At 37.8% G+C, this 16,340-nt stretch overlaps 1 protein-coding gene and 1 long non-coding RNA gene across 3 annotated transcripts in view; one reads left to right on the plus strand and one right to left on the minus strand.

Annotated features, from left to right (window-relative positions):
- Positions 1-4,884: 4,884 nt before the first annotated feature.
- Positions 4,885-16,340, minus strand: part of ACOT12 (acyl-CoA thioesterase 12) — a 36,604-nt gene continuing 25,148 nt past the window's right edge. For both annotated transcript variants that reach the window (XM_065919070.1, XM_065919071.1), the window contains 4 exons: positions 9,323-9,456; positions 7,480-7,608; positions 6,047-6,173; positions 4,885-5,780 (listed from right to left, as the gene is read on the minus strand). In XM_065919070.1, coding sequence (XP_065775142.1) covers positions 5,631-5,780; positions 6,047-6,173; positions 7,480-7,608; positions 9,323-9,456 — 540 coding nt within the window. In that variant the 3' untranslated portion in view covers positions 4,885-5,630. The remainder of the gene's footprint in view (positions 5,781-6,046; positions 6,174-7,479; positions 7,609-9,322; positions 9,457-16,340) is intronic.
- LOC136156369 (uncharacterized) lies at positions 5,774-16,145 on the plus strand. The gene is made up of 5 exons (XR_010660945.1): positions 5,774-5,934; positions 6,013-6,163; positions 9,770-10,013; positions 10,209-10,416; positions 13,058-16,145. It is a non-coding gene; the product is annotated as an uncharacterized lncRNA (long non-coding RNA).

Consider the following 16,340-nt stretch of genomic DNA (forward strand, 5'->3'; position numbering starts at 1 on the left):
GACCCAAAGACTGGGTGGACTCCATGAGGAATAGCGATAGAGGAGAAGACACCAAGGTGGAGCCCTGGGTGGTCTAGTATTTAGAGGTCTGGTGGAGGAGGAAGAACCACAAGAGGAGGCTTTAAAGTGTGACTGGTGATGTATGAGGAAATCTGAGTGACATCATGGAAGCCAAGTGGAGAAAAGGATGCAAAAAGAAGGAAATAGTTAGTTTTGTTGATGCCATTAGTTGTGGCAATGAGAGGTCTGTGGTGTAGTGGAGGGAGAAGTATTATTCATTGAATGAAATAAGAGTGTGAAGTTTACATTCATAGATAATTGGAGTAGAGATGGGTAGCCTTTAGGAAATAGGATCAGATGAAGTATTGTTTTGCTTTATTTTATTTTAAGATAAGAGATGATAATCGTTATGATAATAATCCAGGAAAGACTTCTGAAATAGAGAAAAAAAAGAATTGAAGGAGTGACGCCTTGGAGAAGGTTAGAGAAATAGTTCTTTGCTAGGGGTTGTTGTTGTTTAGTTGCTAAGTCATGTCTGACTCTTTGTGACCCCATGGGCTACAGCATGCCAGGCTTCCCTGTCCTTCATCATCTCCCAGTTTGTTCAAACTCATGTCCATTGGTCGATGATGCCATCCAACTGTCTCATTCTTTGTCATCCCCTTCTCCTCCTGCCTTCAATCTTGCCCAGCATCAGAGTCTTCCAATCAGTCAGGTGGCCATCTGGTGGCTAAAATATTGGAGCTTCAGCATCAGTCCGTCCAGTGAATATTCAGGATTGATTTCCTTTAGGATTGACTGGGGGTAGAGATGTTTATTTATTATGATAGGAGGGATGGCAAAGAATGGATGGTGCCTAGAGGGGAAAATGAGATGGCTGCTGGCTAAGAGTTTGTATTTTACTCAGTGAAGTATTTTCTAAAGTTTATTAACTGAGAAAGAGTAAGGCACATGAAAAACTTGAAGGAAGGGAAGGCAGTGTGAAACAGCAAGCATATAGGAAATGTAGTAGGGTTATCAGAGCCCTTTTGAAATTTGTGGTCATAAATCTCATGTGAGACCAGTCCACGGTTTTCAGGTGCTCAGTGCAGGGTTGAGGTTTTACAAATACTTTAATTCAACCACAGTTTTGAATTTGCCAGACAAGTCAAATGAAAGGAAAAGGGACAGGGAGTGACATTAATGATAACCATGGACCCTAAGCCAGATAAGGAAAGAAGGGAGGACATGGAGAGGGATAATGAGCTGTGGGAATGATAGAAATATTAATTTTGAACCTGTTTTTAAGTGTCCCTAAAAATGTCACAAAATGAGGAAGGAAAAGATAGCATCAGACGTGCAATTTTTATATGGTACTTTATATACTTGCAAGTGTACAATGAGAGAGGCATTTTATAATATTTTTCTGACTTTTGGGCTTCCTTTGTAGCTCAACTGGTAAAGAATCCGCTTGCAATGCAGGAGATCCAGGTTCTGTCCCTGGGTTGGGAATATCCCCTGGAGAAGGGAAAGGCAACCCAGTCCAGTATTCTGGCCTGGAGAATTGCATGGACTGTATAGTCCATGGGGTGGCAAAAAGTCAGACACAACTGAGCAACTTTCACTTTTTCTTTTCTGACTTTTGGAGGTGGGTTACTATCAAGAATTATGAGGGTCTGAAATTATTCATCTAGTCTGTTACGGTTTCATGGATGTCAATAGAAGGCATGATAATCCTGGTTCAGAGACAAAGGACATTATTACTCATGACACAGCAAACAGCATATCATGAGTATCAACTTATTTGTGTTGCTTCCATTTTCCCTTAGTCCCCAGGGTGATACGATGGGCCACAGCTGGATGCTGTGGGCATGATGGGTTTGTGTCACAGCTGATGAACACAGGGCCAGCACTCTGAGCAAGTGACAAAAATTGTAGCACACAGCACACAAGCCAGTCTTCCTGTACCCTGAAAGTGAGGCGTTACACTGAAGTCAGGCTGTGGTCACCATGACCTACTGAATTGCCTGTGGGACTAGCATATTGCCAATAGATAAGTCTTGCAGTTTGGCACACCCAGCAAGAATATGCAGGACTCCTGTGGGCCCATGGTGAATTGCCTGATCCAGTAGGTACACTACTTTCAAATGGGTAAAATGAATCATGAGCAAACTTCATGGCTTACGTTTTAATAATTTATTCCAAACCATTAAAGTTATTCCTTAACATATACATTTTCAACACATATTTTCAAAACTGCTCCTACAAATAGACCAATAAAAATTTCCAAGGTTTGAAATGTGCAATAAAAAAATATGAATAAAACCACATGGTGGGTATATATAAGAATACACTGGATTTCTTTTGATTTTTATTAAAGTTATTCATTATTTCCTAGTGGTATTTGCATATAAGGGTAGATATATTCTAAAGTATACAGATCAGTTTTCACATTTTTTTTCCTCTAGAATTCTTTAAAAATATGGTAGAAAAACTGAATATAGATCAGAAACTCCATAGCATTAAAACCAGGAAGAATTAATAGGGAAGAGTTTCCTTTCTTAATCAAAAAGCTTTCAGTCCTGTTAGAAGCACTTGAAAACCCTTACCATCAAGAAGGGCATGAAATCTCAAGTGTTCCTGGAGGATATTTTAGCACTCCAAAGGAGAAAGTGAGCCTGACCACATTTTTTTGTTCCCTCTGTCCTTCGTCTCCAGGGGCTTGAGGATGGCTGCTGATGAACCAGCTTCACTGCTTACCCTTGGATCAATCATGTTTGCTTAAAGCCAGGGCACCAAAGAAAGCCGAGGAAGACTGTACTCAAGTCATCTGTTTTTAATTACCTTTCATTCTATTCCAGCCTCTCCAGCATCTGCTTTCCCTGGAATGTGCCAGAAACATTCCCATCTCAAAGACTTTGCATGGACCAGGCATTCTGCAGGACACATGCTACAGCCAGAAATCCTCATGGCTTAGTCCCTCTCTGCCTCCAGGTCTTCACTCAAATGTCCTGCAGTAGAGCCTACTCTGACCACCCTATTTTTTTTTTTCTTAATGTTTTCTTTATTATTCCTAAACAATCTATCAGGCCATCAATAACCAAAGCCCAAATCCTGGATGTATATATTTCTGTATTCATTATATAGAATATTTACTATCTTTCAATGTGAAACACCCACCCCATACATACCTCCTTGTTGCTTAAAAGTCATGTCTCATGGCCAGAAAAATACTATTAAATTTTACATCTTTAACTTGCAGTGGCCCTATGGAGTAGATGGGAAGCTTCGAACCTCTGACCCCCCCTAGTCCACATTCCTGCATTCCCAGGTAGGAGGGCAACTCCTGGAACCCCCCACCAGGCCCCTCCAGCCCTGGCCTAGCTGGAGTGGGGGTGGCAGAGGTAAGGAGGGTGGGGGAGGCTCTGCAGCCCCACTTGCCAAGGACACACTCAGTGGGGCTGGGGGACCCCTGCCTCTGCACTGAGCCACCAGCGCTGGCCTCTCAGCCCCAGGGAAGGGAGGCCAGCAGCGGTAGAAGCATTTTCCTACTGCTTCTGGCAAGTGACCAACCACCCTGTTTAAAATATGAACAGCCACCTCCAACACCTCCCCACATGCACATCGTTTACCCTGCTTTATTTTTCCATTTAACAGTTATCTCCTGAAAAGTAAAGTGAAAGTGTTAGTTGCTCAGTCGTGTCTGCCTCTTTGTGACCCCATGGACCACCAGGCTCCTTTGTCCATGGAATTCTCCAGGCAAGAACACTGGAGTGGGTTGCCATGCCCTTCTCCAGGGCTTCTTCACAACCTAGGGATCAAACCCAGGTTTCCTGCATTACAGGAAGATTCTTTACCATCTGAGCCACCAAATATCCTATATTATTTATTTACTTTATTGTAATGTGGTCAGTACCCTTCTGTTTCTTGGTGAACCCACAGTGCCTAAAAGTGTCTCATACAGAGTTAGGTTCTTACTATTTATTGAATGAGTGAAAGAGCGAGCAAACAAATTTCCATTAAAAAAGGAAATATAAACCTGAGGACTGTTGTTGAATTTTACAATAGGAATGCCTCAGTCAGTTGTGTCATGGTTTCAGGCAATAGATTTTAAACTTTTTGAGATCCCCTAGGTAGAACCTGAATGCATTGCTGTCTTTTCCAGTGTCGTTTCCTTTTAAAGAATCTTTAGTCCAGTAGTCTGAAAGTGAGCAGTTCAGATTAGGCCATGATGACCTGATAATGTCATGTGACTAATAATATTAAAATGAGGCTAGTGTAGCTGATGTTTAAATTTTATTTAAAATTTTAATTAATTTAAATGGTCTCATGTGGTTAGGGCTACCATATTGGACAGCGCTGGTAGGGACTATGCCTGTGTTATAAGTTTGGAGTGGGCAACATCTTTGGGTCTAAAAATCCAGCCACAGTTACTCTATTCTTTCATTCAGAAAAAAGTTTCAAAAAAAAAAAATACAAATTCAGAGATGTACGAAAGACAAAAGTTAAAAGCATTTCAGTTGTAGAAGAGGGCTGAAATTTTAGCATACAAAATTTTAGTGTACTGTAATTGTCTTTACTGCTCATTTTTTAACCTTTTTTAAAATCTAAAAATATTTTAAAAATCTGCTTTTGGAATGTAATGTATAAGCATTTAAATCTGCCTGTCCATTCTTCTTATTGTATTTAAATGTTAATTCATAAGATTGGGACATAGTCCAAAATTCATAAAAATGATAACCTGTTGGCACAGATTAATAAAAATAATTACAACCAGATCTGAACAGAGGTAAAGATTTGACAAACTAAAGCAAGATGTATCTAATCTCTTAAGTGCTCTAAACTCTAATGGAGAAGTCCTTCAAATTTTAGAAGTTGTCCCATAGAGGATGTTAACTTGATGTATGCTGGTTTGTCTTATGAGTCAAGACAAATCACAGAGTAAAATAATAAATGTAAAGTCTGGGGAATAAAGTTCTAATGTAGTGATTATGAAAGAAGACCTCAGTTCATTCTTTCTCTACAATATCACATTTTGCAGGTACTTTGTGAGTGTATATAGCAATAGATACTAAATGGGTCAGCTACCTTGATATATGTTAAATGACACCAGGAAAGTAGTTCCTATTACTAAAATTGATTGGATTCCATTATGTTTTAATGTCTTCCTAATTTAAAGCTCTAAAACATGTAATACATCTTGTCAGGTGCTCCTGTCACACTGATACCTGCTATACATGGAACAACCCCAAACTATTAATCACCTAGCCAACATATTATTTCTAATTTTATAAAATTTTATAAAGTTTCAAACAGAATATGTTTCACCTCTCTAGCCTAAAAATGTTTTGATTATTTTAACCAAACTTTCACCATTTTATAGAACACACAATATTGATTATGAGAAATTTTTCACTGCCTGTGCCCCTGGAAGGTAGCAGATCCACAGATGATCTAAAACAGAGTCTTAAAGCTCTTTTAATGTTAACCCAAATCACTGATATTTGACTTGGGATGCATTTTGTTTTTTAACCTCTTTGCAACTGCATTTTTCTTAGACTGATACGAAATTATTTGTGGCTGAGAAGCTTGTCAAGTGTCAGGACTAAGGGAGTTTGGAATTGCAAGTGGGAAATAAAATGACAGATAATTTAAAGTATGCTTATCAACCCATCATCATTAGCACTCTCTATGAACTGTATACAGGAGGCTGCTGTCTCTTCAATGGATTTTGACCAACCACCAAGGTTTCCAGCAAAGTAAGGAAGGATGCTAGCAGAAATCTGGTTAAAGTAAGATACCTGTTTCAAGAAAACAAAGTGAAACAAAACAGTATTTTAATTTCTTATTCATTGGAGCTTTTTCAGGCAAGGATCTCAATATTGTTGGTGTAGGGGAGGCTATGACCCCAACCCCTTGGAAATGGATCTGAAAGGATGACCTGAAGATTCCCTGGTGGGTGTAGGTGGACACACATTACAGAATTACAGTTAATTTAGTAAATCCAGGTAAATAGTTTCTCTGTATCTGTAGGAGAAAATTAATGTGCATGTTTCATCGAACTTACGGTACATGAACTGCTATCAGAAGCATGGATGAGAAATCCGGCACATGTGATTTCACTTCTGACATACTGTGGAGAAGGTGGGACTGACGGCAGAATAACCGACCTCACTGCCACCACGTAAGTGTGACTGAAAGATAAAAGGACATTTTCTAAGTTCTTGAGAGAAATGAACAGTGAATGAAATAGTAAATGGTGAAGAAAAGTAAATTCCTACAGTTAATGCAACTCGTTTATATAGTAGAAGTAAAACTGTGAAGACCCAGATATTTTACATGAGTGATATGCATAAAAAACATTCTCTATGGCTACATTCAAGTATAGGAAATAGTAATAAGGGCCATAGGTATTTTCTGCCTAAAACTTATGTATGCTTTGCATAACTGCAGAGCTGTAGTCAGACTCCAAACTTGTGCGTGTGTATGCTCTAATGGGTTGTTATTTCTGTCTCTTCCACTTTTTTAATGGAAAAAATAATACCAAAAACAGAAGTCATCCTTCAATCTACCGTAACCACAGTATATTCCTATCCTAGAGATGACCACCAATAAAATTAACATTTTATTGTGACCCTCCAGATCTTTTTATAAATAACATTTATGTAAGCAAATGGACATATTCAGATTTTTACGTAAATATAACCATTTTATAAGTATTGGTCTATAATTTGACTTTTCATGTAGTGATAAATCTTTAGAGGTGTTTCCTGTATCAATACCTCTATAACTACTTCATCCTTTTTAGTGCTGGTATAGTATTCTGGTATAGTATGGTTCTACTATAATTTATAAGATAGAGCTTCAGTTTATTTCTAATATTTTTTGCCATAGTAGGTGATAATACACTGAACATCTGTGTGCATTAATCCCATCTGGGAGGGATTTTTCTATAGGCCAGTTTTGACATCAGAAATATTGCTGACCAGTTCCAGAGGTAGACCATAACCACCCTGGCAGCTTCCATTTCTTATCCCTCTTGGGACCCTTCCCTTTAGAACCTTTTCTCTGAGAAGTCCAGTGCCCACGGAGAAGCCTTGAACAGACACACCAACTGAAAGCTAGCCATTTTGGGTGCATAGCACAGTAAAGCCTTTGTAAATTCTGAACCAAAACCAGCTCCTAGTGTTTTATTTGGCTCTCATGGCATTTTTACCAGTAATAGAATGCTTCAAAGATTGGCTAAATATCAGTTTTACATGTGCATAGAATAAAAGGAAAGTGAACTGCTTTGGGAGTCTTGTATGATGCTTTGCACATGGCTGGCATGTAATAGTTTTTTTTAATGATAAGTAAAGCCTCATCTAGAAAAAAATAATATGAACATCATTCAAGACCAGAAATGCTTACTCCATTGACTTTCTTATTTTCATATCACCTTTTATCTTTCTACTTGATACTATAAGACCTTGCTATAACACTTGAGTTACACATACTCACCCATCTTCGAGTGGCCTTCTCCGTGAAACAAGTACTACCAAGTCTTTGGGTTTGTCATTATTCACCACAGAACAAGTGATATAATATATCTTATCATCTTCACTTACGCAGTCTATGACTTCACAGGACCTATGTAAACAGAACAGTGACAGAAAGTCTACACTTTTCTACCTGGTAGAATAAGGCATGCCTTTCTTTTGTTTGTTTGGTAACTTCATTATTGGTGTCCATATGCACCCTTTTGTTCACATAACCAACTCCCCAAAGCCAGCATCATTTCTTAAAGTCTATCTTTAGAGTTGTTTGGCCAGGAGGAATAATTCTGCCTGTGATGAAGAGAACGCTGGCCATCTAAGGTCACTGCCTTCAACATTGCAGAGAAAGGTACTTTTCTTTTTTCCACAAAATTATTTTTCTCTAGGATCAAGTAATATTTTAAAGACTAGCAAACTTTATGGACAATCCTTTGTGGACTCTGAGGTAAAGGAATATGGTATATTGGGAAAGAGCACTAAGCTTGGAGCCAAACAACTTGCCTTTGAGTCCCAGAGTAGCTATGTTTTATTAGGCAAGTCACTTTTTTTTCATCCATAAAATGTAGATTATAATAACCTATGGTGTATTTTATAGGTAATATGTAGACAATAATACCTAAGGGCTTAGGATCAAATGAAAATACCTGGCATAGTACCTGAATCAGATAGATGTAGAAAAAAAGTTAATGGAATTAGAATTCATTCATTCATTCCTCTATTCACTCACCTGGAATGTCTGGTGATGTAGAAAATAGTGGAGAGAAACATTTGAAAAGAGCAGCAAAGGTTAGGCATTATTCTTGCTAAAAGCTTTGTACTTATATCTGCAAATACTGATGCAAGAAAATTGTGAAGTGTTTCCTCTTCTCATGAAGTGTTTACTAATGATAACATTAACCAAGATGCATCCTTCTGGCATCTATGTAAATATAACACATAAGTCTAGAGTTGTTTCACTTTAGAGGTATTACATTGTCTATTACAGGCTGTTAATCATAGTGAGATTTGGACATTTAAGAGATGAAATTCTACCTCATCCAAATTAGGAAGTAAATGGCATTAATAATGCTAAATATAATAGGAAGCCCATCTTACCAGTTGTTTCCTTAAAGCAAGGTGTCCCTGAGGCCTGAGCCCTGCAACCCAGGAGCTGGAACTCCTTGGAGAAGGGAGTGTCACCCTGACAGTACAGTTGAGCAGGTGCACAGACGTGCATTCCAGGAAAGGAGGGGGAGTGGAGAAGGGTGGACTAGGGGTGTGGGAGACAGGAAGTAACAGAAGAGATGTAGGCTGACAGACAGGGAGGGCAGGAAGGAGGCTGCTCACAGCTGCTTCTCCCAGCGTCTCACCAGGGAATGCTGTTTCACAGAAGAAGGGCTACTAAATAAAGCTCAAGAGTGTGAAGTACAATTTGATAATCACTTCCTCAGGAGTAATGAGACTATGTCTTAAAGTCAGAGCCTGACGGACCTGGGTTCCAAATGAGGCCCCATTGCTTTACTGCCTGTGTAGTCTTGGTGAGCCTTGGGACATCTCTCTTGTTAAATGGGAATAATATCAACCTTGAAGAGTTACTGGTAGGATTACAACAGATGTGGGTAAAGCATGTTGAGTCAATATAGATGAAAACTAGATGATTAGAATAATTTTTGTGCCTCTCCAACAGCTCCTGATACTGTGCTGCAGCAAATACTCTTCAACTACAACAATGGGTCATACATTGGGCCGTGGAGATAGACTGCAGTGTAGAGGTCATTTTTTACATGAGGTCAAGGTTGAATAAGAAAGTATTTTAAATTTATTCTTACGTGTAGTGGGGGTCCCACAAAGGTCGCTTGGTAAAGTTGGACAAGAGATGATAAGCCAAGTGTGCTGGTCTTTTTACATGCTTTTCAACCCAAACAGATAAAATATCATGTTCTTCCAGAGTATATATTTTTATCTAAAATAAAATAACCAAAAAAAATAAATTACAAAAGAAAATTTGATGTTTTTACATTAAGACCACAGCAGGATTGCATAAGCTAAGGCATCTTGTCACCTGGATAATTATGAAGCCAATAATGGTAACTTCACTTTCAATATTTGGATGTCTAGAACTCAGTCCAGGATGCTATACTCCTGTGTCATCTAAACATTATGCTACTTGAGGGTAGGTTATTTAATTATTATGCAGTAGTTTTTCTCATGAAAAATAAAGAGCTTTATCTCTTTCCCTCTTTATCTCTTTGTGATATTTCCTTGCCTCTATTCAGGAACAACAAAAAATATCACCAGACTGCTAGGCAAGTCAGCACTTCCTTTTCCCATAAGACCTTGGAGCCACGGCTGCAGCCTAACATCCCCAGGATGTCAGGAGTGCCTTCATTTGGGCTGAGGGGATCCAGGAAGTAAGCCAACACCTCTAGATCCAACTCAACCTCCCAACAGGACTGCTGAACCATATTGTTCCTTCAGCACAAAGCACTCTTTTTTTAAGTGAATCACAAGGGTCACAAGGTTTGTGAGTGTCTAGTGCTTACTATTCCTTAGAGAAGAGAAAGCTTGTCTTGGGGATCCATTAGACTTACTTAAATATTAATGTACCCCTTGTTACTCTGAACTTTGCTTCTACTGTGTTTTCATCAATAATCAGAGATATATGTTCAGCTAAGAGCACATTTCTATCCTGCCCATTTACTCCATCTCCTTCAGGGTGCTTTGAAGATCATTGAAATTCGCCGTCTTATAATCATTCCCATGGAAACAAGCAATGAGAAGACAGACAAACATAGGGTTGAGACTTCACCGCAGGCATCAAGCAGATGGAAAAATCAGGCTGTGAGGGAGAAAACCTTTAAACATAAATATCTTTAAGTAGAGAATGAAGAAATGAGAAACTGACTAAAAGCAGCTTAGAAAGGTAGGAAGTAGCTTTTTGCTTATGCCATTTTACCTCACCAGTTGACCTCTGCACCAAGCCTGTCTTTAAAATTGAGCCTGCAAAGGAAGGCATGATGTAGGCTGTGGGCACTTATCAAACAGAAAACCATAAATGTAGCTCTAAGTCAAAGGCTGAGACCCAGCCCAGCCTAGACCTACCTACTTTTGCCCCCTGTACTGCAGAAGTAGCAGGGGGTTCATTGATCCTGGTGTCCATGTGGCTCTTAGCCAGCGTGTTGGGGCTCTGCAGTCTCAGAGGAGTAAGAGCAAGTGGCCAGAGTGAATTCCACCACCTCAGTCAGATTCTGGCCTTGGGGCAACCATGGTTAACCTTGGTGAAACCAGGGTTGGGTGGGATATTACAGTGGGCTGAGTACTTTTTAAGGGTTCAATTGTGCCCCACCCCCATTCATATGTTAAAGTCTTAACCCCCAGTAGCCCAGAATGTGACCTTATTTGGAAATAGGGTCATTGCAGGTGTAATAAGTTAAATGAGCTTCTACTGCAGTAGTATGGGCCCCTAGTCCAATATGACTGGTGCCCTTATATAAAGGGGCAATGTGGGCACGTATATGTACACACACACTGGGAGAATCCCATATGAAGATGAAGGCAGAGGTCAGGTGATGCATCGACTATCCAAGGAATGCTAAAGATTGCAGCAGAGCGCTGGAAGCTAGGGGAGAGAACTGCGATAGATCTCGCTCACTCCCCACAGAAGGAACCAGCATGACCAACTCCTTGATCGCAGACTTCTAGCTCCCATAACCATGAGACGCCCATTCTGGTACTGTTTTGGCAGCCTGAGGAAACTATCACAGCACTTCTCCAGGAAGCTGCTCCCCAGGTTGCAGACACATGCTGCTGCTTCCTGTCCTGGAGACATAACAAACTTGACACTAAGTAGCCATCATTAAATTCTGCCCTTACAGAGCTCACTAGACTTAGCCAGTGTCAACTATAGTATTGGATGAATGGATGGCATTTTGATCCTTTCCCCAAAGGTAAAAGTAGCAGAAAATCCTTAACATTCTGCTGTCAGAGGCAATGACATTGATGCAGACAAGGAAAGGCAGCGGTTGGTGTTGGTTCTCTTTAAACTCTACTATTTTAGGAAAGCCAACTTTTGCTTAGTGAAAAAATTCCCCAAGACCAACTCTCCAAGAAAATGAGTTCCCTTTCATGCTTAGAAGAATACAGGTTACATTCCATTTATCATCTCAAATGCTTTATCATTTGAGGATGAATTTCAATTCTATGAAATTTTGTTCTATGAAGTGAAGCTTAAAATAGGTTCAAAATCTGTTGGAGCTTGGTAACATTTTATTAATGATATATTTTTTCATTCTAATAAGATTCTGTTTAATGAGTTTAGATCTTATACAAATAGCACAAGCAGAAATAGCTGAGTTTTAGAGTTTTATACTATCTGTTGACAGATATGTTATTGAGACTGTATTGTGGGAAGGAGGACAAAACTAGTTTTCACAGAGGTATGGGGAGAGGGTAGAGTCATTGGAGGTCGATTACCCATTGACTAAGGGGAGGGGACGTGGTCAGGTGCAGCTCTGGAACCAGTCACTCCCCAGCTTCAATGAGAATAGATCTCCTCTGGTCTGTTTCCTGTGGGTTTTGTCCTGTGTCAAGAGTTCTTGCCATTCTGGCTTCCTGTCTTCTCTCAGCTACTGCCTAAATAAAAAGCTACTCTTACCAGGCCAATCTCTCACCCATGCTAATTTCCACCAAGATGTGGCTCAAGCTACTCACTGCCTAAAAAGCCTCTCTTACCCCTCCAGCACTTTATCCCTACACTGTCGTCAAGGAGGAAAGAATGACTCCTCTCCAAAGTTGTCTTTAAACAACTATCTTCCCTGACTTTGAATTGCCTAATAGCTGACCTTTGTAGTTTAAATACTACATCTCACTCTTGGGTATGTGTATGTGTGATGCTTTCAAGATAGTCTAAGTACTTTTAAGATATTTCCAAGATAGACTATTAATATAAACTCCTTTAAGATGAGGGCTCATCTTTTGCTGCTTGTATTAGGGCTGTTATTAATTCCAACACTATACCTTGAAAATGAAATATGGATTAAAACAGTAAGTACTGCCCAATTGTCATTATGAATACCAGAGATTTTAAACTTTTGCCATCTATCAAAATTTATATCAAAATAAGTATAGCTTTTTAAAACCCCAAATAAGTATAATTCTTAATAGTTGTGAAAATTTTTTCAGCTAAAAGGTGACAGAAAAAAATAAACGAGCTATATTTTGAAGTTAAAAACATGATGGGTAAAGATAGTTAAAAGCTTTAAAAAGTGGGAGGGAAGAGGATAACCCAAAAAAGAGAAAAATTAGATTTTTATCATAAATATAATCTGAAAAAAAGGAGGGCTTCAAACTCAACAGAGATAACATAAGAATGTTTCTTTAGTTATACAGTGTTTTCTAGTAAGTAACAGTACAGAAAGTTAAGAATTCATTACTGGTGGCTCTCCTTAGACACTTGCAAATGCACATTTATTTGTTTAGGTTGTTGGTTTTTGGTCCAAACTCCAAAAGAACTGAAATTTTAATTTGTATGTCTTCACTAAGTATGTGTTCATCCTTCATTCCAGACATGAGTATGTCTTTTACTGTGCTGTTCAGTGAGTGCTCAGATGCCAGCAATGATGCAAGAAGCAGATTTCATGTTAATAAAAGAAAACAAGGTCTTGAGGTACCTTTTATAAAGGATAATTGTAAGCAAGAACTTTGTTATGTTAAACCTGTGTGCATCACTGAATCAAGCATGGATGGACACCTAACTGGATCTAAAGAAAAGAAAGAAGACCCTGAAAGGATTCAGAAGTGAGCACCAAGACACAGTAAAAGTAAACAACCAAAGCCAAAACGTGTGGAGGAGGTCAAAGTCAGAGTGAAAACAATTTAGTATCTGAATTTGCTTATATTTCAGGGTGAGTGGCCATAGAATTTATTCAAACTGGAACACTTGGGCATGGTTAATAGTTATGATAGGACAACCAGGACTGTCCCAGGAAACCCACAACATGTGGTAATTCTGTTTTAGAGGCTACTGTTTCAGTGATGATGAAAAACAGTATGCACTGAAATGTGAGCATAGACAAAGTGTTGGCATTATTGAGCATCTCCTGAATGCCAGCTAGTGCTATGTTCTGCAACTATAGTGATGAACAAAGTGGTCCTCAAAGAGCTTATACTATGTTTAGTGTGGGCATCAGCTTCAAAGGATCACCTGATATACCTCTGAAAGTAGATGAAATTCAAATGATATGCATTTATTTAAATTTGATGACATGCAAAAGCATTGTAAAAGGTGCTGAGATACAAAAAAGTCAAGATAAGGCTGCTTTCTTAAGATGTTTGTGACCTAGTTAAGGGAAAAGACCATTTGTAAAATTACTATGCAAGACAAATAACAACTCAATGTGGCTATGGAGTAAGTGTCATGAGATAATGCATAATTAATTGACAAGTTAATCATAAAGAAGTAATTCTTAAAGGAGTTCCTAAAGCAGTAATTTCCTTCAGTAGGAGATGATTGGCTTTATGGAGAAGCATTTGTCCCAGGTCTTGAAGACCAGGTAGGACTGGGGTAGATAGAGAAGAGAAGGAGAAAGAGATGGAATATGAGAACAAAGCTCAGAGGTAGGAATGTGTAGGGTGATTTGAAGGCCCTTAGATCAGCCCAGGTAGGGGAATAGAGACAGGGCTGGAAAGATACTTGACTCTTAAAAAAATTTTCCCCAAAAACTTTTTTACCTTTTTAAAAATTGAAATATAGTTCATTTATAATGTTCTGTTAGTTTTGGGTATATAACATACTGATTTAATATTTTTATAGATTATACTCCTATATATATGACTATATATGAATGTAAGTGTATATTTATACACTACATACCCAGTAGTAGAATTGCTGAATCATATGGTGGTTCTGCAGTATTTTCACTTTTCTGAGGAACTTCTATACTGTTTTCCATAGTGGTTGTACCAGTCTACATTTCCACAAATGTGTAATTTCTCCACATCTTCACCAATATTTATTTGTGGTCTTTTTGATGATAGGCGTTCTGACAGGTGTAAAGTGATAACTCATTGTGGTTTTGATTTATATGTCTCTGATGATTCGGATTGTTGAGCATCTTTTTATGTGCCTGTTAGCCATCTGTATGTCTTTGGAAAAATATCTATTCAGGTCTTAGCCAATTTTTTAATTGGGTTGTTTGGTTTTCTTATATTGAGTTATATGAGCTGTTTATATATTTTGGAGGTTAACCCCATATAGGTTATATCATTTGCAAATATTTTCTTCCATTCAGCAGGTTGTTTTTTCATTTTGCTGATGATTTCTCTTGCTGTGCAAAAATTTTTACGCTTAATTAGGTCCTCTTTTTTTCTTGTTATTTCTGTTTCCTTTGCTTAGAAGATAGATCCAAAAAATATTGATATGATTTATGTTAAAGAGTATTTCATTTTAATATATTTTCTGCTAGGAGTTTTATGGTTTCCACTCTTAGCTCTTTAATCTGTTTTGAGTTTACTTTTACATATGTTTTGAGATGTTTTAATGTCATCCTTTTACTACAGTTGCACAGTTTTCCCAGTGCCACTTATTGAAGAGACTTTTGCAATTGTATCTTCTTGCCCTCTTGTCATAAATTTATTGACTATGAATGCATGGGTTTATTTGGGGGCTCACTATTTTGTCCCATTGTTATATGTCTCTGTTTTTGTGCCAGTACCATACTGTTTTGATTACTGTAGCTTTGCAATGTATTCTAAAAGCAGGGTGTATGATACCTCCAACTTTGTTCTTTTTTTTCTCAGGATTGATTTGGCTATTTGGAGTCTTTTGTGGTTCCATACAAATTTTAGGATTATTTGTTCTAGTTCTTTGAAAAATGTCATAGGTATATGGGTAGAGTTTGTATTAAATCTGCAGATTATTTTGATAGTATGGTCATTTTAACAATATTAATTCTTCCAATCCATGAACACTGTATTTTTCTGTTTCTTTATATTTTTATTTCTTTATATCAATTTTTTCAGTGTTTTATAGTTTTCAGAGACTATGTTTCTCACCTGTTTAATTAAATTTATTTCTAGGTATTTTTTTTTCTTTGTTATGTGACTTTAATGGGTTGTTTTCTTGATTTTTCATTCTGATAGTTCATTCTTTGTGTACAGCAATAAAACAGATTTCTGTATATTAGTCTTGTATCCTGCAACTTTTCCTGAATTCATTTATTAGTCCAATAGTTTGTTGGAGACCTTAGGGTTTTCTTAATATAGTATCATGTTGTCTGAAACAAGAGATAGTTTTACTTCTTCCCTTCCAATTTGAATGTCTTTTATTCCTTTTTCTTGTCTGATTGCTGTGGCTAGAATTACCAATAATATGTTACATAAAGGGTGTCTTATTCCTGATTTTAGAGGGAAAGCTTTTACCTTTTTATTATTGAGTATGATATTAGCTTTAATTTTATCATACATGATCTTTATTATATTGAAATATGTTTCTTTCATACCAATTTGGATGAGAGTTATTATCATGAATGGATGTTGAGTTTTGTCAGATGCTTTTTATGCATTTATTGAGATGATCATATGATTTTTATCCTTCCTGTTGTTAATGTGGTATATCACGCTGACTCATTTATAAATATTAACCCATTTTTGTATCCCTGGAATAAATCCCATTTAATCCTGGTGTATGATCCCCTTTTTTTTATATTTTTGGATTCAGCTTTCTAATATTTTGTTGAGGATTTTTGCATTTATATTAATCAGAAATACTGGCCTATAATTTTCTCTTTTTTTTGTAGTGTCTTGATCTGATTTTGGTGTCAGGGTAACAATAGCCTTATAGAATGAATT

This window comes from Muntiacus reevesi, chromosome 1 (genome assembly GCF_963930625.1).
Source record: "Muntiacus reevesi chromosome 1, mMunRee1.1, whole genome shotgun sequence".
Lineage (NCBI taxonomy): Eukaryota > Metazoa > Chordata > Mammalia > Artiodactyla > Cervidae > Muntiacus > Muntiacus reevesi.